We start from the raw sequence: 23,168 nt of genomic DNA on the forward strand, positions 1-23,168 counted from the left end.
TAGTGCTATGTGCCTCTTTTTTTTAATCATGTGTTTTCTTGATTCACAGGGGCTAAAATATGCCCACTGTTGTATAGAAGACCTGCTGATATTTTTTAGATGTTAGCTTTAAACAAGTCTTAGTTTTGAAAATAAGTTTTTATTTGCTCTCTCACCTGAATATCCACATGCACTTTAAACAGAGTTGCCTCCATGTACAACACATACTTTATTCAGTTGACTAACAGAGCTTGTCCATGTGGATTTGCACACACCTCCCAGGAACTCTGTACGCCCCAGATAAGGGAAACCTATGGACTGGGGATTCTTGGTTTCTCAGAATCCTTCCAACCCTGTATTCTATGATTCTATGGCCAGAGAAACAAAGCTGATGTCTTGCACCTCTCCCATCTCATAGGGGCATGCCAAGAGTCAGTGAGAAAATGAATGTGAAGAGTTTTGAAAATTACACTGTCTATACATGTCTATACATGTTATTATTCTTACTATAGCTATAATCTGGGTAGTTTTCAGGAAGTTGGGGAGGGCTTTAAGCTGGATCACCATGACGACTGCACGGGTATGCACTGCTCAAGAGGACCATATCCCAGGAAGTGCTATTCACTTCCTAGACATTGTGGATTTGTAGATTTATGATGATAATTTCTCAGCTGACGGCAGTAAAGTTTCTTGAAATAGAGAGAGGGTCCTTTTAGTTTTTGCACAGAGGTGAAGTGTGGACTGCTAGATGCCCTTCTATACAGCTGAACAGTTTAAACAGCTTGGTTCAGATGGACAATTTGCCACATGTTTATTATCTATATGGGCTATGAACATGCCCTTGGACATTGCCTGGAACACAAAGTCAGAGAGGAGAGGGTGTTAAAACTCATTCTTGTCACCCTTGGTGGACACTGTATTGCTGTGTTGAACCTGTGGGAGCACCGTGGGGAAGGGGGGAAATCAAGGGCAAAGAGGCCTTGGGCACTTAGTTGGGACTGGTCCCAAAACTAAGGCAAGGCTTTAGGAAGTTCAACACAGCATACACTGAACATTATTAAACTTTATTGCTGCTTCTTAGAAATGGGGGTGAGGTGAGCTGTTTATGGATTTCTTTTAGGGAGTGTTCAGGAACCACACCACCAAAATGTGAAGGATCAGAATAAGTGTTGAAATGAGGGTCAGGAACCTTCTGTGTGTAGTTTCTTATTTGGAATGATATTTTTTAAGCTTTATGAGTATTTGGTATGAGTTCCTGATGCTGGCGTCTGAGTCTCATTTTTGTACTGTGTTATTTGAGCAAATAAAGAAATTGACTAGCACAAAGGTCTAGCCTGGATTATTCATAAATGGTGGCAAAACGGGGGCCTACTCACCACATTCAGGCTAGTCTGGTGCGCGTAAGGCTGGGAGGGTCAGCCTCTTTGTCCCTGCCTGGATGCTCTCCATGTGTCCAATCCTTGGGGTGTCAATTTGCTGAAGCAGTAAAAAAGTGCCCTGTGCTGGGCATCAGGAGACCTGGGTTTTAGTCCAGCTGCTCACTGATGACCTTGGGGACAAGATCCTTGCCCTCCAGACCTGACATCCTATGACTGTGACACTTAAGGTGACAGTTAATTTTATGTCTGGGAAAATCTGGGCCAGTCCTGATTCTACAGGTGTAGTCCCTAGGTTCTGATGCCCAAACCCTGCCACTTAGAACCAGGACAAAAGTGAGCAGAATCCAGTGCCTGGTCTCTGGTGCTGAAGATGTGGTCTCCATCGAAAGCCAGCGAGGCCTCCTTTCCCTTCAAGTAACACTTGAATTCTTCTAGTGGCTCTCTCGGGAAGGCAACCTTTTGCGAGCACAGCTTGTCTTCTTTTCAAACCATGTTTCCAACTCCCAACCCTTGAAGGCTCACCATATTGCTCTGAGGAGGGCAGCTGAGGCTCAGAGTGGGGAGGTTCCTTGTTCAAGGTCACACAGGCAGCTATAGACAGAATCAAGCTCCAAGAACCCCTGTTTTAGTGACCACCCCCTGCCCCTTATTGTCTAATCCAGTTGTACTTCTATTCAAACAATATTTACTGAGCACTTTCTATGTGCCAGGACTGGTCTAGCTCTGTGGAATTCGCAGATGTGCAAGACACCATCCCTGCCTTCACAATGCTCATGGACCTCACTGTTATGGGCATTTTGTGTCAACAGGAATATAGGGTGGTGGGACAGTGTGTGAGGCTGGGGCTCCCTCAATTCACACCGAGGAGACTTTCAAGAGCCCCAAGGTGCATGGGAGACCCTGCTGCTTTGGAAGGCTTTTGAAAGGTGGGCAAGTGACATCAGGACATAATCAACCTGCTTTCTCACCCTCAGAAGTCAGGAGGCTAACTGGGTGAGTCAGTGGGGCCGGCCAAGGACTGATTGCAGTGTTAGCTGGGTACAGGCAGGCCTGCACTGCATGTAACATTCAAATAGGCATGTTTGGAGGGCCAGGAAGTGTTCTGCCGTGACCTTGGCACCTGTGAGGCTTCCCAGTTTCAAAGCACAGTCGCTGGCACATCAAAAAACAACAACCCATTAATGCTGGGTTTTTTTTCAAAAAGGCATAAAAGGAAGAAAGGAACTAATCAGGGGTGCCAAATTTAGCAAACAAAAATATGGGTGGCCCGGTTACATTTAAATTTCAGATATACAACAAATAGTTACAGTGCCAGGGTCATACTTACACTAAATAATTATTTGATGTTTATCTAAAATTCAAATTAACAAGGTGTCCTGTGTTTCATCTGGTAGCTCTGGAACTAAAACAAGATCAAATTTCTTAATTACCTCAAAATGGGGGAAAGGGACATTAAGCAAAGTGAAGGAAACTATGCAAGGGGATTTATTGATGCTTATAACTGTAACATAGGAGCATCTGGGCTCTAATCCAGGCTTTGAGGCAAAACAACAATTATGTTCCATTCTCCCCTGCACACCAGAGAATAAGCATTCCTCTGAGCTGTGCAAGATGGAAACCCTCCTCCCCTCAGTCACGTGTCTCAGGGCTCTGGGCGCACAGCCTGCTGCCGACAGCAGCACCACTCCCGGAGGACAGGAGGGGCGGGGGGTGGGGGGCTGCGTCCAGGTGCCACTCCAGGGAGTCTCCTCCCACCACATGGCCCCGAGGGCGCCGCCCTTGACTGCTCTGGGCCACAGGATCGGAGTAGGCAGAGGGTACAAGAACACCTGATTTGATTCCCCTCAGGCTCAAAGGTACACTCAGCTTCTCCCAGGCGAAAGCTTCTAAAGGGGGCTGTGCGGGCTCATGGGCCCTGACATGGTTCTGTTTAATGCTGGCTGCACGAGGGCCTCCTTGCCATAGCCCCCGCCCTCCACTGCTTAAATTTCCCTCAGGCACCTCAGGTCAGTTTGGGGCTGTCTCCATCCAGTCCTCTGGGGTTCCAGGATTTGGTAAGCAAATGTTGCTGAGGCCTGTGTGCAGCCCCGGCTTCCTTACTGGGCCTGGCTAGGGCTGGAGGTTATCTACTGTTCGGGGAGCAGTGGCACGATTTCTTTTCTGGCCAGGATAGAAAACTGAGGCTAAAGGTATCTTTCTCATGGAACACGTTCACTGAGGCGGGGCCAGCAGAGCCTGCCCCCATTCGGGCTGAGCGATGGGCAAGACAGGATGTTTGGCCTCCCAGTTCCTCCACAACCACACCAGGCTTCGGGGATGTCCGGGGCAGCCCACCCAGCACGGCCACAGCACATAATCCCTGCCAAACTCTTAGAGACCTCGCGCCAGCACAAGTCTGTCAGATGATTCCAGGGAGCAGCTGAGGTAGAATCCGGTGGCCCCATGTCGAGCCTTTGATACACTGAGAACGGAGAACAAAAGGAGGACTTGGTGTCTTTTATTTTTTTTTATTATTTTTTTTTATTTTGTTATCATTAATCTACAATTACATGAAGAACATTATGTTTACTAGGCTCTCCCCTTCGGACTTGGTGTCTTTTAACACACCAGGAAGGAGGGAAGTGCGTCTGTGGCTCAGTCCTGCATGTGGACTAGATCTGAGGGGCTCGGGTGGGTCTGGTCCATCTCAAAGAAGCAGACTCCGGCCGGGGTTGGGAGGAGGGCCCAGGGCCCAGGGTCCAGCAGTCAGGAAGCTGTGCTGTATGCTCCTCGGTGCCAGGCTGTGCTGCCCACCATCTGTCAGTCTGTCCGGAGCAAGGCAGTGGAAGGGCTGGAAGGGGTGTTTAAACGAGGAGGTGCTCCCCCTCCACCAGCAGGCTCAGCAGCGAGTGCCACCCCTGTCACTCAGGCTCAGTAGTGAGGGGAGGGCGTCTGAGGGCTGTGGGGAGAAGGCTCTACCTGGGGTTGTCAGGTCCTCTCCCGTGCCAGCCCAGGTTTTCTCTCTAGGCTCATCGCTTCCTAGAAAAAGGACACAGGGAAAATGATAAATCATTTCTAAGTCTCTACCTGGACTTCCCACCCCTCTGCTCCCCTTATTTCCACTGAGAACATTCCCCAAAGCTTCATCGCCCTGGGCAGCCCTGAGCAAGTAGCCTGGCCCCATTACAGCCAAGCTGATGCTTAGAAATTGGAAATCTCTATGCCAAAACCCAGTTAAAGGGTTTCTTTATCATGCAAGGGTATTTTGCAAATGGAGAATTGCATTTGCAGAGCAGTTGATAAGAGTGTTTCAAATATTATTGGTTTACAAAAGTCCAATTAATATTTGTTTTTTCAGGAAGGGGGAAGAGGTGGTGTGGCCTCCAGTGTGTTGAAAACAGTTGTACAGGCTGTGCACGGTACAGGGATATACTGCAATACTAAGGGGTAGGCAGCTCAGAGATATACTTATATCATATCATTTGTACAGTTTTCTATGTGTTATTTATACAGTTTTATAGCTTTGTATGTCATTCATACAGATTTCTAGTAGCTGACAGTCATTTGTTTGAACAAAATCAGTACGTTATGACAATCTTCCAACAACTGGCAGTCAGATTCTCCAAGAATGGGTGCTGCTTTCTTAGTGAACAAGGCATTGTATGAGGCTAGTGTTGGCCTTGACTATGACCAGCAAGAAGCTGGTGGGGGCAGAAGGACGTTGGGCCAGTGGGGCTCAGGGGCCATCACAGCATTCCAGGACGGGGCCGTGTCCAGTCTCCGGAGTCACCCTGGGGAGTTCCACACCTCAGGACAGCTGTACTCCTGGATCCGGGCGGGATGAGGCCTGTAGGTGACCCAAACTATCTCAGAAGTAGAGAGCAGAGACAAGTCGAGTGGGCAGGGAGCAGATCTAGATGTGAGAAGCAGAGGAATCACATGAGAGGAGAAATGAGACAAAAAGGGGGAATCAGAAAACCTGAGTTTCCAGCTCTCCTCCACGTGCTGTGTGACCTTGAGCAAGTCACTTGCCCTCTCTGGGAAACTGCAGGAAGACCTGTGGACAAAGGCTGGATGTGGACTTGCAGGTTCTCGGATAATTTTCAAATCTGTGTCATTCTGTGGCTTAAACCCTGTGATGACTCCTCAGCACCGCAGGTGAAGTCCAACCTTGCTAGCATGGCACTCAAGCCTGGCTGACCTACTCCTGCCAGGGAATAATACTCCCTCCTGGGAGGCTGTATCATTTAGCGCTCAACATGAAGACACTGCACAAACCACCTAGATTTGGATCCTGGCTCCACCACCTACTGACCATGTGACTTCAGGCATGTTACTTTGTGTCACGGTGCCTGGGACCTAATAACTACTATATAAATTTTAGCTATTACCATTACGTCCACATCAGAATAGGGGGAAATTCCACAGTAATGCAAAGGAGGGGCTCTCAAGCAGTGGAAATTTGGAAAGTCTGACAGACTTGGTGGCAATCGGGAGGATCTGAGCGGCAAGTAGCCAGATGGACCTCCTCCTTTTCCATCTGTAGCGTGTAGGCAGTCTCTCAGTTTCTCAGTCTGTCTTTTTACTTCGAGGTCAGTTACACAACCAGACTCACGTTCACTGAATTCTTAGGAGAGGAGAGAAAAGGCCAGCAGAGGAAAGCACGGCTGGTGCCTATATCTAGCCATCCTCCAGGAGAAAAACATACCCAGCAAAACTACTGGTCCTGGAATGAGAGGCACAGGGAACAGACTCGAGCCCAACCTGTAGCCTAAGCAGAGCTATCACAACCAACTCTCAGACCTATTGGAAAGAAAAAAATTTATATGTATTTTTTGTAATCCACTGAGATTGAGGGGAGGGGTGGTTGTTTTGAGGAGATGTCTTCTTTGCCTGCCTAACATTTTTAAGCTTCTCTTTTCTACCCCCTACCCTGGTTTTGAAGCTGAAAGCAGTGAATTTGCATGGACTTGCTATGGATCGTCAATTGATAAATAAATTGCCTCCAGGCAGTTTTGCGATCTGTTCTATAAATCGCAGACAGATGTGTGACCCACTGACCACAGGGTTCCCCAGAGCTTATGAATGTTGTTTTGTTTCGATCACAGCCTTCTTCTTCATAAAGCACCTTGATTCCTAGCAGTTTATCAACTAAGGGAGCTCTGGCTGAATTGCTCTGTTCCCACTGCTCCGATGCCTGGCCCTGGAATCATCGGAGTCTGGGTCTGGCTCCCAGATGGCACTCCCAGCCCCAGGGGAGCCTCCACTCACCCCCCCGACCTACCGTAGGCCTGCCAGTGGTCTATGACCAGACTTGACCCTGAACTCCTGAAGACAGAGATATGGACACTCAGAAGTCAGGGAAGTCTTGGAGCTGGAGACCAAGGACAGAGCAAGCCTAATCCCTGGCTGCACTGATCCCATGACCCCCAGGGACCACCAAATGCCCTGTGGGTCCTGCGCCCTCCCTGCCAATCCTTTAATCTAGAAAGTGACAGGTGGGACTGCTCCATTTCCTGTGCAGCTCTGAGAAGCTCTTTACCCCCATTCTGCTTTGCACCACCCACCATTTGCCTGTTGCCCAGCCTCTGAAGGGGGCCCGTAGCCTCCAGGGTGAGCCTCTGACCCTCATCTGATATATCCCTTCACCTACCCAGGGACTGCCACCTGAGACAGAAGCAACTGGAAGGATGCTTCTTAGATTGATTTAGGGATTTTTCTGACCAATAAAGGCTTGAAACAAATTAAGTAACAGTGTGGATCTGTTCCTTTCAGAGAATATTTGATAGTCCAGTGAACTAATTATAGATACCTGACTTGGTTTGTGTTTAAGGTTGGCATTTTTAATTTGTTAGTTTTTATATGTACATGCACGTATCTTTAAATACAATATTATGGTTCAGTAAAAAAATGGAGACTTGGTTATATGGGGCTTGTAGTTTGGCAGAGTGGTAGGTTTTATTCTTATTTTTGGTCTAAAATTCAATTTTGGGGTCAACTCCTGAAAGTTGGGGATTGAGTTTAATTCATCTTTGATATCTCCAGAGCTTGAAAGAGTGCTTGGCATATGAGAGGTGCTCAGTAAAAGCTGGTTGATTAAATCAAGGATAATATACTCAAAAAGTCATAAGAAGCAGGCCTGCATTGAGGGCTTTTAGGTATGGCGTGGCAACAGTTTAGAGCTCTATCTGTTGAGGGTCTTGTGAGCACACAACTGTCTAGTTTGGTTTTTTAAGTATAGTTCTGTTCAGAAGCAGAGTGGTAGCTAGTTTACCTCTGTGAGTTAGATGACCATAATATCTATAAATTATATTGAGTGCTACCGTACATATTGCACTGTGGAACAATTTACATATTGACCTCATTAAACTCTCACAGCAACCTTAGCAGTTGGTATTATCCCTATTTTACAGATCAGGAAATAGAGGCTCAGAAAGATCACATGTCCTGAGTGTGCTCACTGAGTGAGATTGTGGCAGAGCAGGGATTTTATGTTGGGTGTGTCTGACTCCAAAGCCCAGCTGCAAACCCCAACTCCTACTGATTTTCCCTCTGCTCCTTGTAATCTTCCTGCTTCCTGCTTTCTGTTCACAAATCGGCTCCTTCCTGTGGAATTTAAGAAAAAATTAATAACGCTCACTGAATTTTGCTGCCTGTTTTTTTGGATCGTGGATGTCTTGGGAAGCCTCTTCTGCTGCCACTTGGCTTTTGTTTGTTCTTCTTGAATACCTTGCTCACCCAGTTGGGGTCTTCAACAGTGTTCTCCCTGGGCAAAGAGATGTAGTAAATGGATTGTTAATGACCTTCCCTGTGTCCTCCACTGTCAGGGCTCTGCTCCAGCTCAGAAGGTAGACAGACACATAAATGCAATGGTTCCCAGCCCTGGCTGAACGTCAGAGTTCCCAGCAAACTTTTACTTTGTAATCAGTGAATATTTATCTAAGTAACATCATGTCAACTAGTCAACAGAAACTCAGTTAAACCTTTGTACAGGTATACATCATGCAAAAGGTTTAAATCATGTGAACAATATGCATAATTTATGCCCAAGCACAGAATCATCAAATTACACCAACTCTTTCAAAGAGTTTTATAATTAAAATTATACTTAATATGAGTGGGTATGTTTTAATATATTTGATATCATATGGAATGGAAACATTGAAAGTAAAATTGCCCCAAGCCCTGGTCTCCCAAACCTGCATCTGTGGCCACAGAGAAACCCAGCCACTGCCAGAGCTACCCAACAGCGGGTTGCATGGGGGTGGGGGAGCATACCCTTGACCCACCCTCTACTTGACCCACCCTCTGGTCTCCTGCTGGTGTTTTCCACTGGATAACCCAACTGGCATCCATATTCAAGGGAGCCTGGCAATGTGGACCCCAGGAAACATAAAAAAATTACAGATCTCCCAGCCTTTCATAATGACTGCAAAGATAACAGTGGAGTGCATGTTACACCACCCAGACAAGTGATGTGCATTATAAAAAAGATTTTCTGGAGACAATCTGCAACATAGGAATATAAACCCTTTTATCATGCTATGAAAATTATCTGGATTAAGGAAGGCCTTTGATAGACTCCCTCAATTTATACCACACAGGGGCTACCTAAGGCTGGAATGTAGTATGTCTGCTAGCTCTCTTGAACTGAGACATCACCAGAGTCAGACATGGGGGGAGAGGTACACATTCCCCCACTGCACTCCAAGAAGGTGGCTTCCCCACTGTACACAGCAGGGAGATGAAGAGAATGAAACTATCAGCATGAACAGGCTCATTTTGCACCCACTGCCCCTACTGAAGAAGAGGGAAGGCAGTTTGTGAAATGTAAAGGGGTGGACTGTAATCATACACACAAGAAAAGGATCCCAGTGTTCCCAGAACAGCTGAAGAGATGGAAATATCACTTAGCTGGACCCCCCTCCCCCTCACCAAACAAAAGAATGTGTTCCCAAGTAAGGAGAAACTTACATTGCATAAGGCTTGCTGGCAATTTCCTTCACATTAACCAGAGGGATGGCACTTTTCGGATTTGAAGTGGCAAGGGGAGCTACAGCCAAAAATAAAAATATAGGAGACATGAGTGAGATGAGTCGGGAAGGAGTTGCCATTTTTGAAGTAGCAATAGCAAGCATCAACAATTCCCTCACAAAAAGCAGCCATATTGGGGAAAGTTTTCAAAAAAATCCCTCATAGGAGTCCCAGCCTTCCACCACTTGCTTTATGTAATGCTTTTTTTTTTTTTAAGTGGGATAGAAAATATTAATAATTTCATGACCATTGTTCTTAAGGAAGCTCTTGGCATATTTTCACTGAGTATGGGGGGGTACATAATATATGAAGGCTAATATGCAAATACATGATACATGTGAATAACAATAATATAGAATATATTTAAATTATTCTACTTGAACTTTTTTCATTTGGGGGCCAGTTGGATATCCCTGGCTCTCCCAAATCTCTTTGTGGTTCCTTTGTTTATGGATTTTCCTAGGACTTTTTGCAACAGCCTCATCCCCAGCAACCTCATGGCCACCACTAAATGACTTGATAACACCAACCCCTGGGGAGGTTCTGTTCTGCCCAACTCTCTTGGCCTACGATGTCACTGTTGAGGCTCAGCTGGAGGCTATGACAGGGTTTCTCAACCCCAGCACTACAGGCTTGAAGGGTCAGATAATCCTTTGTTGTGGGGGCTGTGTGTTTAGCAGCATCCCTGGCCTCTACCCACTGGATGTTACCCACTTGGCAACAACCCAAAACGTCTCCAGCTATTGTCAAATGTCTCCTGGGGGTAAAATAGCCCCTAGCTGAGAACCACTGGATGGTCTATCCTCCTAGTCCACCCCTGATATGAGTGAGGAAGGCCGCCCACTCAGGGCCCAGGATGGCTCAGGCACCTGGAGATGGCTGCCTTTAGGCACAGGTGTGAACAATATAAAATAAATGCTTTTTATTTAACAGGAAATAAGAGAGCCTGTGAAATAGTGACCAATTTTCTGACTCTTATTGTCCTGATATTTTTGTCTCTTTGTGATTAAAAGAATTAAACCTATTCCAGAGAAAGGAACTGGGCTATTGTTTATCATAACTGTGGGAATCTGGCTGACAGACCAGGAGGACCCTACAACCTGGCTTCTGTCCCTCATTCGGGCCTCCCACCCTTTGCCCTCTCCCAGCCTATTCACAGTGGCCGAACACGTATCCTCTTCATCCCGAATGTACTTTGTACTTTCCTTCTCTGCCCCAGGATGTCCAGAGAAACCAAAATCTGAAATGCTCTTTCTCTCTATCCCATCTCATCCCATCCCACAAACCACGACTGTCAAAATCCTGCCCATTTCGACTCATCTGTCACCTCCAAACAGCCTTCCTTAAACCCCCAGAGAGAAGTGATCTTAACCTTTATGAATACCCCCAACACTCATTAGTTATATAGTTCTTATTAATTCTTTTTTTGTATTTTGGAGCTTGGCATCCATGTCATCCCTCTGCTGGAGGGGAGATTTCCTGAGAACGAGGAATTGAGAACTGTTCATCTTTGCAGCCCCTAAAATGGTGCTTCTCAAACTTTCTGTAGTGAAGATTTGGTTTTTTGAAAGTCTAATTTACAGTTCATAATGGACCAGTAGTTTTGTGAAATACAATACAAATCAATCGGTAGGAAAACACCAAGCTCTTGGATGTCATGGCACTATCTCATCGCTACAAACATTTCTAAATGCTTGCTCTCAGTCTGCGCTCATTTCATTGTGAACCAGTAACAGACAGTTTGGGCCCTGGCACTGGTCCTCCGGCTGCTCTTTGAGGAGTGTTGTCAGGGCTCAGGGACTTTCACAATAAAACCCTACTGTACAGAGGCTTTCAAATGTGAGCAGGCAAAATAATTACCTGGAGCGATTGTAGAAAAAGACAGATAGCTGGATCCCACCTACAGAGTTAGTAGGCTTATGGTAGGGCCTGAGAATTTTCATTTCTAATAAGTTCCCAGATGATGCTGTCACTCACTGCTGGCCAGGGACCCACACCTCAGAAACCACAGGACTAAAGAAATGAACAAATGCTAGGTATACTGCCCCCTTGTGGTGGCCTGTTCTCATAGCAGGTAGAGCCGCCAGAGCTAAGTTCACCACGCTCCCCCATAAAGCAACAGGCAGCAGCTACCATATGGTTGCATGCTTGCCAAGGGCTCCAGACATGAAGAAGCCTGGAGGACCCTGTACCTTGGGGCTGTTCTGGGCCCAGTTCTTCCACAGGTGGCCGTGCAAGTGACGCTGAAGGAGAACACTGGGGCATTTGAGGTGCCCCTACAGCTGGAGGCCCCAAGGATGGCATGGGTGACAGAGATGACCAGTGGGATGCAGGTCTGGGTGCTGACACAGTCGGTTGTGCCTGCTGCCATGGTGATACAGGTGACAGCCTGGGTGTTGAGCTGCGCGGTATGTTCCCAGCTGAAAGTGATGTGGGGGGCCGGTCAGTAGGAGAATGTGATGGTGATAGGGCCAGTGGCGATGCAGGTGACTGCTCAAATGGAGGGACAGGCGGCAAAACAGACGACTCTACGGGCCACTCACGTGTGAATTCAGGTGTCTGCACAGGTGGAGACACAGGTGGTCCATGGCCACCCCATCCTTCCCCTTTGGGAGCCCATTGCGTGTGTTGGTGTGTGGATTCTTCCGGACTGGCCTGCTCCCCTTGGAGGCTTGGTTGACTGCGTTCAGGACACTCATTGCCAAGGGCAATTTCTATCTGGCAGTACACTTCTACCCGGGGGAAAATCACTCTCTTGGAGGGAGAATTAAGGTAAGCAGCATCTAAGGAAAACAACAGCATGGGGTCACAGATGGCATTACTAACCCCTGGCATCAGCATGGCATTTGCAAAAAATGATTTCCCAGATTATTTTAGTAAACAACATTAATGCTTTCAATGGCCTTTCTTTACCTACTTGAATTTATATTGAGTATTTGCTTATGTATTGATTCATGTATTCAAAGATTATTTATTAAGTGTCTATATGTACCAGACATCATACCAGACACTGAGGGGACAAAAACAGGTGTGATGGTTCCTGACCTCTTGGAATTTATAGTCTAGTGTTGGGGGAGGTGCTCACCACCTAAATAATCTCAAGTTCTAACCAAGGCAAGTTCTAGCCAAGAGAGGCACGTGGTACCAGGACAGAGGGAAGCAGGGAGGGCTTAATCAGGAGGACTCCCCTAAGGGTGTGACATTGCTGCTGAGATCTGAAGAGCAAGCCAGCAGTCCAGGGGGTGGTCAGTGGAATGGGGAGGAGCATTTCAGACAGAGGGAAGAGCATGCGCAAAGGCCACGGGTTCAAGGGAGCGTGAGGAGGGCCTGAGAGGTCAGTGTGGCTAGAGTAGGGGTGGGGGCACTACGTGGGGAGATGGGGCCGAGGAGGCTGCAGGGCCAGACCATGGGAGAACTTGTAGGTGGCATTGAGGATCCCTGGTTTTCATTGAGGTCATGAGAGTCTTATAGTCAGGGAGGCGTTGCATTTACCCTGGCTTTGACAAGATCACTGTGGCTGCTGTGTAGACACTCACTGGAAAGGGCACAGGTGACCCAGGAGAAACCTGTCAGGGTGCTATGGAGAGGTGTTGAGGGCTTGCACCAGGAAGGAGATAGAAAGAAGTAGAAGGTTCTGCTTAGAAGGTAAAATAAATGAGAATTGGTTCCGGACTGACTGGGGGAAAAGGGAAGGTAGGCAGACTGTACAACCAAACGGATACTGGTGCTATTTGCTGAGAGGAGCCCACACTGGGGATGGACCTGGGGAGGAGTGGGTGAGCACAGGTTGTGAGTCTGTTGTAACATGTGGGTTTTGGGGTGCCTTTGAGATGTCCAAGGAGAGATGACAAATGGGCAGTTGGATATGTGGGTTTGGGTCCCAGAGAAGAGATGAGGGTTTAGAGGTGTGTATTTGGGAGCCCCCCTATGGATGGCAACTGAAGCCAGGATGGTGGCTGTGCAGGCAATTCCCCAGGGAGGAACATGCAGTGAGAAGAGGGGCAGCGAGGACTGTGGGGAGAGGGGGGTCCAGAGCAAATTTTCTAAGCTAGGCAAGACTGGGGTAGATTCAAAAGATGCTGGTGAGGATCCAGTTGAGAGGTGGAGGTTGGATATATAAAAGGGAAAGGGGGTAATGGATAATTTGAGAATCTTGATATGGGGAAAGGATCTGAGCACAGGTGGGGGTGGGCTTCAGGCAGGAAGAGGGACACTTCCTGTAATGTGCTGGGAAGGAGGGGTACAGGGAGAAGAGAGTCTGTATCTTTGATAGCACAAAATTGAGATGGCTTTGGTTTTCTCTGTGCAGTTGGAGGCAAGGTCCTCTGCAGCAGATCAGGGAGAGGGGAAGGTTTGAGGTGGTATCAGAGGATGAGAGAGTTAGTTGGCCAGACAAATACAGCATGATTCCATTTGGTGTAGAAAACCACAAGCTAATTCTCAAATTCATATGGAAATACAAAGGACCTAGAATAGCCAAAACAAGTTTGAAAAAGAACAAAGTTGGAAAACTAAGACTACTTCATCTCCAGATTTATTATAAAGCTACAGTGATCAAGACAGAATGCTATTGACAAACATGGAGAAATCTATCAATGGCACAAAACAGAGTCTAAAAATAGACCCATGACATATATAGACAATTGACTTTAGTCAAAGATGCCAAGCAGTTTCAAAGGAGAAAGCATAGTCTTTTCAACAAGTAAGGCTGTAGCAATTCAATATCTATATGCGAAAAAAGAACTTTGCTTTTTACCATGAATCATATTTAAAATAAACTCAAATGGATTTTAAACACAAATGAAAAATTAAAAAACTATAAAAGTTCTGGAAGAACACATAGGAAAATACCTTTGTGTATTTGTGAGTAAAGCAAAGATTTCTTAGATAAGACATGATTCAGAAAGGAAAAATATTAATAATATGAGCCCCATCAAAATTAAAAACCCCTTTTCAGAAGACAATGTTAAGGAATTGAAAACAGGAACCAAAGACTGGGAGAAAATATTTGCAAATCATATTTCTGGTAAAGGACATTTATCTAGAATATATCAAATCTCTTAAATAAGAAAACAAACAATTCAATTTTTAAAACAGGCTAAAGAACCAAATGAGAGAGCTCCCAATGGCCAAAGCTAGAACAATCTGAGCAACAAAATAAATTAATTGAGATCGAATAATAACCCAAGATATAAAACAGGTATCCATCAGTCCATAGTGATATGAACAAATTATCAAAGAAGCACATAATGGGGGAGAAGAGTTCCAGAAGAATTCCAAATAATTTATGTAGATACCCTGCCCCTAAAGAAGTGGAGCATACTCCCCACCCCTTATGTGTGGGTTGTGTATAGTGACTTCCTTCTGAAGAACCAGTATAGAAAGGGGGAGAAAGAGCAACTCTACAGTGGACAAACCTGATGAACACCACTACAACCAGGTGATCAAGGTCAACATGATATGTCATGTTACTAGCATGTACCCTTGATACAGCATGATGGCACTGTGGTCTTCTTCCCTAAAACCCATAACCCCAGTCTAATCATGAGGAAAACATCAGACAAACCCCAATCGAAGGACATTCTAAAAAATATCTGGCTACTCAAATCTTGCCAATGTCATTAAAAACAAGGAGAGTCTGAGAAGCTGTCACAGACAAGAGGACCCTAAGGAGACATGACTCAGTGTAATGTAGTACCCTGGATGGGATCCTGGATCAGAAAAAGGACTGTAGGTGAAAACTAAAGAAATCTGAATATATGGACTTTAGTTAGTAATAATTTATCAATATTGGTTCATTAACTGTAAGCAATATACCACACTATGTACCAAATTATATACATAGCATACTATAACATCTAACAAATGTGAGACATAATAATAGGGAAACTTAGATTGGAGTATTTGGAAACTCTCTGTACTATTTTTATATATTTTTTCTTTAAACCTGAAACTACTCTAAAAAATAAAGCTTATTAAAGGCTTAGGTGGGAAATGAGCAAAAAAGTTGAACAGACACTTCGCCAAGGAAGATATATGGATGGCAAATAAGCACATGAAAAGATGCTCAAGATCATTACTCATTAGGGAAGTGCAAATTAAAATCACAATAAGATACCACCACACACCTAATTGAATGACTAAAAGTAAAAAGACTGATCATAGCAAGTGTTGGTGAGAATTTGGAGAAACCAGAACTCTCATACACTGCTGGTGGGCATGTAAAATGGTACAACTGCTTTGGAAAACAATTTGGCAGTTTCTTAAAAGTTAAACATGTATTATGGGTATATGTGTTAGTATATACCCTAAAGAATTGCAAATAGAATCTTGAAGAGATATTCACACTCCCATGTTTATTGCAGCATTATTCAGAGTAGCCAAGAGATGGACAAAACCCACATATCCATTGATGGATATAGAAAATGTGGTTTATACACAGGATGGAATATTACTCAGCCTTACAAAGGAAGGAAATCCACACACCATCCAGGTGTGTGGATTGTCACCATCCAAAAGACAAATAACAAATGTTGGCAAGGTTGTGGAGAAAGGGTAACCCTCCTACACTGCTGGTGGGAATGTAAATTAGTTCAACCATTGTGGAAAGCAGTATGGAGGTTACTCAAAAAACTCAAAATAGAAATACTATTTGACCCAGGAATTCCACTTCTAGGTATTTACCCTAAGAATGCAGCAGCCCAGTTTGAAAAAGACAGATGCACCCCTATGTTTATCTCAGTGCTATTTACAATAGCCAAGAAATGGAAGCAACCTAAGTGTCCATCAGTAGATGAATGGATAAAGAAGATGTGGTACATATACACAATGGAATATTACTCAGCCATAAGAAGAAAAGAAATCCTACCATTTGCAACAACAGGGATGGAGCTGGAGGGTATTATGCTCAGTGAAATAAGCCAGGCAGAAAAAGACAAGTACCAAATGATTTCACTCATATGTGGAGCATAAGAACAAAGAAAAAACTGAAGGAACAAAACAGCAGCAGAATCACAGGACCCAAGAATGGACTAACAGTTACCAAAGGGAAAGGGACTGGGGAGGATGGGTGGGAAGGGAAGGATAAGTGGGGGGTAGAAGAAAGGGGGCATTACAATTAGCATGTATAACGTGTGTGGGGGGCACGGGGAGGGCTGTACAACACAGAGAAGACAAGTAGTGACTTTACAGCATCTTACTACGTTGATGGACAGTGACTGTAATGGGGTTTGTGGGAGAGACTTGGTGAAGGGGGGGAGTCTAGTAAACTTAATGTTCCTCATGTAATTGTAGATTAATGATACCAAAATAAAAATAATAAAAAAGAAAAGAAAAGGAAGGAAATCCTGACAAATGCTAAAACATGGATGAAACTTGAGGACATTATGATAAGTGAAATAAACCAGTCACAAAAAATAAACCTTGTCCTTTTGACTCCACATATATAAATTAACTAGTTAAACTCATAGAAACAGAAAACAGAATGGGCCTATGAGGAGGTGGAAATGAGGAGTTATTGATCAATAGGTACAGAGTTGCAGTTTTGCAAGATGAGAAAGTTCTGGAGATTGATTATATAGTGTGAATATTATGTAACCTACTGAACTGTACACTTGAAAATGGTTAAGATGGTAAATTTAATGTTATGTGTTTTTAACCACAATTTTTTCTATTAACTAAATGCATAGCTACCATACAATCTAGTCATTCTACAATTAGGTATTTACCTAAGAGAAATGAAAGCTTAAGTCCATTCAAAGACTGCATGAGTGTTCATAGCAGCTTTATTCGTAATAGCTCCAAACTGGATACAATCTAAATGTCCATTAACAGGTAAATGGATGAATGAAACATGGTACATTCATCCAATGGAATGGAATGTAAAAAGGAATGAACTATATATGGATGAATCTCAGAATAATTAATGCTGAGTGAAAGAAGGCGGACAAATAGAGTCCATACTGTAGGATTTCATAGTGTAAGTCACACTGCAAGTTTCTATAGTGACAGAAAATAGATGGGGGTTGCTCGGGGGTGGGGCTGCTGAGAGAAGGTGGGAGGGACTGCTTTCGGTGTGACGTGTTCACTCTCTTGGGTGTGGTGCTGGTTTCACAGGTGTGAGTGTGTGTAAATTTACCAAACTGTGAGAGGGAGGAAGAGAGAGAAGGAAGGAATAAGAAGAAAGGAAGGAAGGAAGGAAGGAAGGAAGGAAGGAAGGAAGGAAGGAAGGAAGGAAGGAAGGAAGGAAGGAAGGGAGGGAGGGAGGGAGGGAGGGAGGGAGGGAGGGAGGGAGGGAAGGAAGGAAGGAAGGAAGGAAGGAAGGGAAGGAAGGTCTGGCTGGGCAAGCCTGGGTGCCACACGGGAATTTTAGATATGGCATCCTCTGAGCAACAACCCCATTGATCAATGCACATCTATGGGGGAATGTGGATTTCAAGTATGCCGGCAAGCAGCACCCCTCCCTGTGGCAAAAGGCCACTGCCACGGAGGCCAGGGGTGGAGGGGGAGGCTCGCCCAGCAGCAGGAATAATTAGGTGGATGTGAGCCCTTATGAGGGAGGAGAAAGAGGATGCCAGGATGTGAGTCGAGGGGTTGAGGGTGACATATTGTGGGTGCAGCTTCCTGCTGCAGCTGACCCCCATCCAGAAAGCAGTCAGGCGGGAGGCTGGAATGGACTCCTTTTTTCTATTCCCAGATGGCAGGTGGAAATTAAGAGTGTGGCTCTGGGCACCAACCACAGTTTCTCAGGATGTGTCATACCACCTGCTTGCTGCTGGTGCCAGGAGAAAAGGCCAGGATTTAAGTGATGGAGCTGAAAACTGCTCTGAGAAAGCCATGCATACACTGGCAAACTAGAAAAGGAAGGAAAAAGAGCTGGTAGCCAGCGTGAGACAGTTTCTTATGGGTTGTATGTGTTCCTACTTGGAGTGATTCCAGGACCCCTGGGAAAACCCACCATCTTCCGCATACTGCCCCAATTCTTCAGTGGATGCCTGAAATGCTACTCTTAGCGTTTCACCCTCTGGTTGAAGACTGCCTTTCCTACCTGTGAAGATGTCCACACCTGCTAAGGGTAGAAGGTGGGGGAGGGTGCGAAGGCACTGGTTCCCCCCTGACGGCAGAAGAGGGGCTGCTGAGGAAGCAGGGAGATCAGAGATGTGTAGCAACTCACTTTGTAACTCTCCCCAGGGCTTGCCCTGAGAGGAAGAGAAAGGAAAAATTCTAGGGCAGAGACAGGTATGGAGGTGGCCAGGATGCCAGGCTGCAACCTGAGGTGATGAAGGGTCTCTTGGGGCAGGGAATTAGTGTCTGTTCCATGATCGCAGTCCCAAATCAGGAGACTCCTCAACCTCAAGTTCCCCGTATAGATCATACACATGAGGCAAGGGTGGAGGGGATCCCCAGCTGGCGGTCTAGAGACCTGGGCCCTAGCCAGAGCCCCCATTCCTGAAGCTCTGTAGGTGAGACCCCATCTCCACCTTCCATGGACACCCCTCAGATCGTCCTCCTTTTGGACACTTGGGGCTCGGTTTTCACAGCTGTGAAAGGATGTGGAGTAATTGTCAGAGGAGAGTCAGGGTTAGGGGGAGTCTGTCCTGCAGAGAGGTGAGAGGAAGGGCCTGTCTCCAAGGGCAGAGGGGCAGTGGGCTGGATTGACTGTGGCTAGGAATAAAACTCCGACGTAAATTCCGCAATCAGCCTCCTTGTACAGAAGTGAAAATGGAAGCCCCAGGACATTAATTACCTTCTCAAGATCACACAGTTGGTAGGTATCATGAACCAGAATCTAAACCCTTTTTACAGATTAGAGACCAAAACTTAGAGATGGGTGTGAATCCCCCCCCAAGCTCACACAGCTGGGGGAATGGGGATCCTGGTCCTTCAGGGCCCAAGTTCTCTCAGCCTGGTCTCCTGCTCCCCACTCACTGCACTGGGAGAATGGATCCAGGAGAAAGTAGTCAGGACAAAGGGAACCCGGGAAGCAATTTTGAAAGAAAAAAAGTGAACAAATTTTTGGGGAAAAAAACTCATTTAACCCCTTAATCTCACTCCTAAAATATTTTTTTGAACTATGTACCCAAAAAAATGCACCACAGCATTGTTTATTAGAGTAAACATTTGGAAACTCAAAGGAATGATCAAAGTTGTGACCAATGATCAATGAACAAAAACATACAGTTTTCTGAACAACTCTGATGGAATATTATACAACTGCCAAGAAAGACAGTTACAAAGACCCTATGGCAACATGGAAAAAACTTATCTATAATGTTGGGCAAACATCCTTGGATTCAGGACTCCCTTTTCCTGCAAATACGTTCTATGGAATCAATTCTAAATATGGAAAAGCTTTGTCTGGTTCCTTTGAACAGAGATGTTTGCCACGGCCTGCACAGTTAGGGTGTGCAATGCCCGTCATTGGCATCTTCCCTCCACCTGATAATGTGCAGAGGATGCCCAGGGGTGGGGGCTGCGCTTTCCAAACCAGCCTGGGAAAGGGCTCTTTTCTTTCATTTGTTGATCAATATGTCACTGAAATATGTCACTGAAAGTCATACACAGATGTAACGTCATCATGTCTAGATATACATTAACACTACAGTTTTATTGGAAAAGATAGTAAAATGGAAGAGAAAGAAATCAAATGAGAATGAAATTATCCAGGGAGATATGAGCTATGCATTTCCTAAATACAGTTTTTAAATCCAGAAATATATCTGTACACAAGCCCTAGACACTGTCCCATCAGTTAACCTAAAAGTGCCTTTTCACACGGATCCTACTTTCCGGTCACAGTGGCCTGCCCTGGATGACACAGGCCGACAGGTCCCTGCACCCGTTTCCACCTCTCCTGGGAGAAGGGAATCTCTAGTTCACAAATCTGAGGGCTATGTTTCACTTCCCATCTTTGCCCCTTCCTCCAAGACTCCCTTCCTCGTGGCCCCATGTGTACTTACTCAGCCGCCTTAAGTACAGAACAGCATCCTCGTACCCTCGGTAGTAGTAATTGTGCAGGATCTGCAAGGTGGGGACACCAGGAAATTAGCTGAGGCTGCAGCAACAGAGAGAGTCACAGTGGCCTCACCCAGAGCAGCTCCTTCCATTGCTCTTGAGCTTCATTTGATGGGCTTTTCAAAATGTATGCATCCAGTGTCCCATCCCTCCCTATCTGCTAGGAAATGGGGAGCACTTCCTGATCATGTGTCCATAGTATGTTGCAGCAATGTGTTAAACCATTCACAGCTGATCATCAGCCCCCCGCCTTGGTGGGAGAGGGTAAAATGTTTATAGTACAACCAGAGAGGGTGCTTTTGGGCCATATGAAGAGCAGAGTTTGGAAACTAGGTTCAAATCCCAGTGCTGCCATGTATTGGCTACATGGATGTCACCTCTCATGGCCTCAGTGTCTTCATCTGTAAAATTGACATAAAAATAGTATCTATTGCAGAGGACACTAGAGGATTACACCAGATATTACCCACAAATCCTTTTCTGTAAAAGGCCAGATAGTACGTATTTGGGGCTTCACAGGCCACATATTGTCTCTGTGACATCTTTTTTTCTACAACCTGTTAAAAATGGAAAGCTCATAGGTTGTATAAACCATGCGCTGTGTTGGATATGGCCCATGGGCCATAGTTTGCTGACCCCTACATTGCACATCAGTCGACATTCCGATCTGTGGTTCTGACATCATTTCATTTTATAGGGGAGAAAAGAAAATTGAGGCCTGGAGTGCTTAGGGGACTTGTTCAAGGTTGCACAGCTAGTCAGTGGCAGGGCCAGGTCTAGGAGGACATTTAAAGGATCGCTTGAGGGGAGGAGACACAGATGGAACTGAGTGGGCCTCACTGGCTGCCCATCCCACCCCCAGGCCCTGCCACCCTCCTGTGTTCCCTCTGTCTTCCCAGGTCCCCCGTCCCTCACCAGCAGGTCTGGCGGGAACAAGGCCTGGGTCATCCTAGCAATATTCTCCAGAGAGAACTGGAAGGAGAAGTTAAACATGCGGAAGTCGTGGAAGATGGCCGGGCAGTCCCGGGGGCAGATGTCCTGCTGCCCGCTGAAGGTGGAGATGGTGATGGCGTCGGTCCAGAAGGAGCAGGGCTGCATGCCCGTGAAGCCGCCGTCTATGTACCGCTGTGGGGGCAGGCAGAGTGAGAAGGGCTCAGTCGGGCTCAAAGGTCCTCTTCCCCACTCAGGAAGTACACCGAGGAAATGGGGCCCTTGGGACAAGCCTTGCGACTGAGGTCTGGGTGGGTGAGCCGTGCGGTCAAAGTCACTTCATGGGTCCACAATAGCCTCATGGAGTCCCAGGGCTCTGTCCCTGCACCGTCTCCCCTCAGCCACCTAAATGGTGCCGAGACTGGGGCTTGGTGGGGAGGCGGACATCTGTACTCTAGATAAAGCAGGAGCGGAACGCTCCCCTGTCACAGCTCCCCCTCCTGGGCTGCCCCCACGTGAGTCTACCTTCAGCTCCCTTCCCCTCTTGGGGCTTCTTCCTCCTCGCAGGCCAGAACACTCACCACACCACGGTAGGTTGGGGGAATGAGGCCACAGTACACGGGGACAAAGCAGCTGCAGTACAGGGCCTGTGGGGAGAGAACAAGGCTGAGATGCCTGAGGCCCTCCCTGGAAGGAAGGCGGGGAGAGCTCCCTCCCTAAGCCCAGGGTGGAGGCACTGCTCTGGGAAGCAGGGCCCCAGCTCAGTTTCTGGCCTGGCCCTAACTAGCTGGATCCTTGATAACCCACTTGGTCAGTCTGGGCCTGATGTCCCAGTTATAAAGGGAGAAGGTGCCTCAGTGGTCTCCAGGGACCCTTCTAGCACCAAATTTCCATGAATCCAAAGGGATTTAATAATCATTAATGTGTATCTGGCCTGGGTCAGATCCTGGAATCAAAGGAGGGTGATGCCAACCCTTGGGAATGCTCAAACTGGAGGAGGGAGCAAATAGGTGGCAGTGCATGGGTTGACGGTGACAGGCACTGTGATGGAGGTGAGCATGGGCACTGTGGTCCTGAAGGAGGCATGCCCGGACTGGGTGGTGGGGCAGGCAGGCGATGAAGGACAGTTCCCTGGCAGGAGTGACTGGAGTCTGTCAAGCAAGTGAAGTGAGGTGGGAAGGTGGGAACAGTAGGTGCAAAGGTCCAGAAGCCTGCTTGGGTTGTGGTTTGCTCGTGGGTAGGAGTGGGAAATGGTAGGAGGGAACTGGGGGGGAAAAGTCTTGAAGAGTTGAGCACTAATAAACCCACAGGAATATGAGGCAGATGGGGGAGCTATCCATGCCGACTGCCTGCTTATCCCCCATGCCCAGGATCGTGGTCGTGTCAGTGTGGGATGCGAGGATGGGTGGTGAGGACCTTATATTCAGGGGAGGTTAGGAAGTGGAAATGTGGGGTGGAGGTCATGCAGCTTAACCCCTTGTCCTGAAAGAAAATCGGGCATATCCCTACCACTGTCCAGTGAGAATAATTCATAACTAAAATTTATATTAATGAGCTTAGAATAGTACACAGAGTGTCCTTCCTAAGCGATAACCCATTTAGTGTTAATTCAACCCCTTTTCCAAGGGCCATTGGAAGAGAAGGGGCAGAAGAGGGTGCTATTCCCGCAAACTGGAAGTAATTCAGGGTGGACACACTGCAACCCAGCCTGGGAGGCCCTAAAGGAGACACGAGCTGCCGTTGTCCACAGTTGGGCCTCTGAGCAGCTGCAGGATCAGCACAGAGGACAAGGCAGAGGCAAAAGGAGGGGCTGAGCCCTTGGGGACTCTGGGCATTGAATTCTTGAGGATGGTT

At 46.5% G+C, this 23,168-nt stretch overlaps 1 protein-coding gene across 6 annotated transcripts in view; it reads right to left on the minus strand.

Annotated features, from left to right (window-relative positions):
• Positions 1 to 3,853: 3,853 nt before the first annotated feature.
• The window catches only part of PNPLA1 (patatin like phospholipase domain containing 1), a 43,671-nt gene continuing 24,356 nt past the window's right edge, over positions 3,854 to 23,168 (minus strand). The window contains exons 3-11 of one of the 6 annotated variants that reach the window (XM_036917475.2): positions 21,896 to 21,961; positions 21,300 to 21,509; positions 20,330 to 20,390; positions 11,564 to 12,154; positions 9,312 to 9,390; positions 7,978 to 8,103; positions 5,145 to 5,250; positions 4,317 to 4,376; positions 3,854 to 4,162 (exon numbers count right to left, since the gene is read on the minus strand). In XM_036917475.2, the coding sequence (XP_036773370.2) occupies positions 4,326 to 4,376; positions 5,145 to 5,250; positions 7,978 to 8,103; positions 9,312 to 9,390; positions 11,564 to 12,154; positions 20,330 to 20,390; positions 21,300 to 21,509; positions 21,896 to 21,961 (1,290 nt within the window). In that variant the 3' untranslated portion in view covers positions 3,854 to 4,162; positions 4,317 to 4,325. Of the gene's footprint in view, positions 4,377 to 5,144; positions 5,251 to 7,977; positions 8,104 to 9,311; positions 9,391 to 11,563; positions 12,155 to 20,329; positions 20,391 to 21,299; positions 21,510 to 21,895; positions 21,962 to 23,168 lie in introns of all 6 variants that reach the window. The other 5 variants (XM_036917474.2, XM_036917477.2, XM_036917473.2 and 2 more) reach the window with 5 other exon arrangements.

Source organism: Manis pentadactyla, chromosome 16 (assembly GCF_030020395.1).
Source record: "Manis pentadactyla isolate mManPen7 chromosome 16, mManPen7.hap1, whole genome shotgun sequence".
Taxonomy (NCBI): domain Eukaryota; kingdom Metazoa; phylum Chordata; class Mammalia; order Pholidota; family Manidae; genus Manis; species Manis pentadactyla.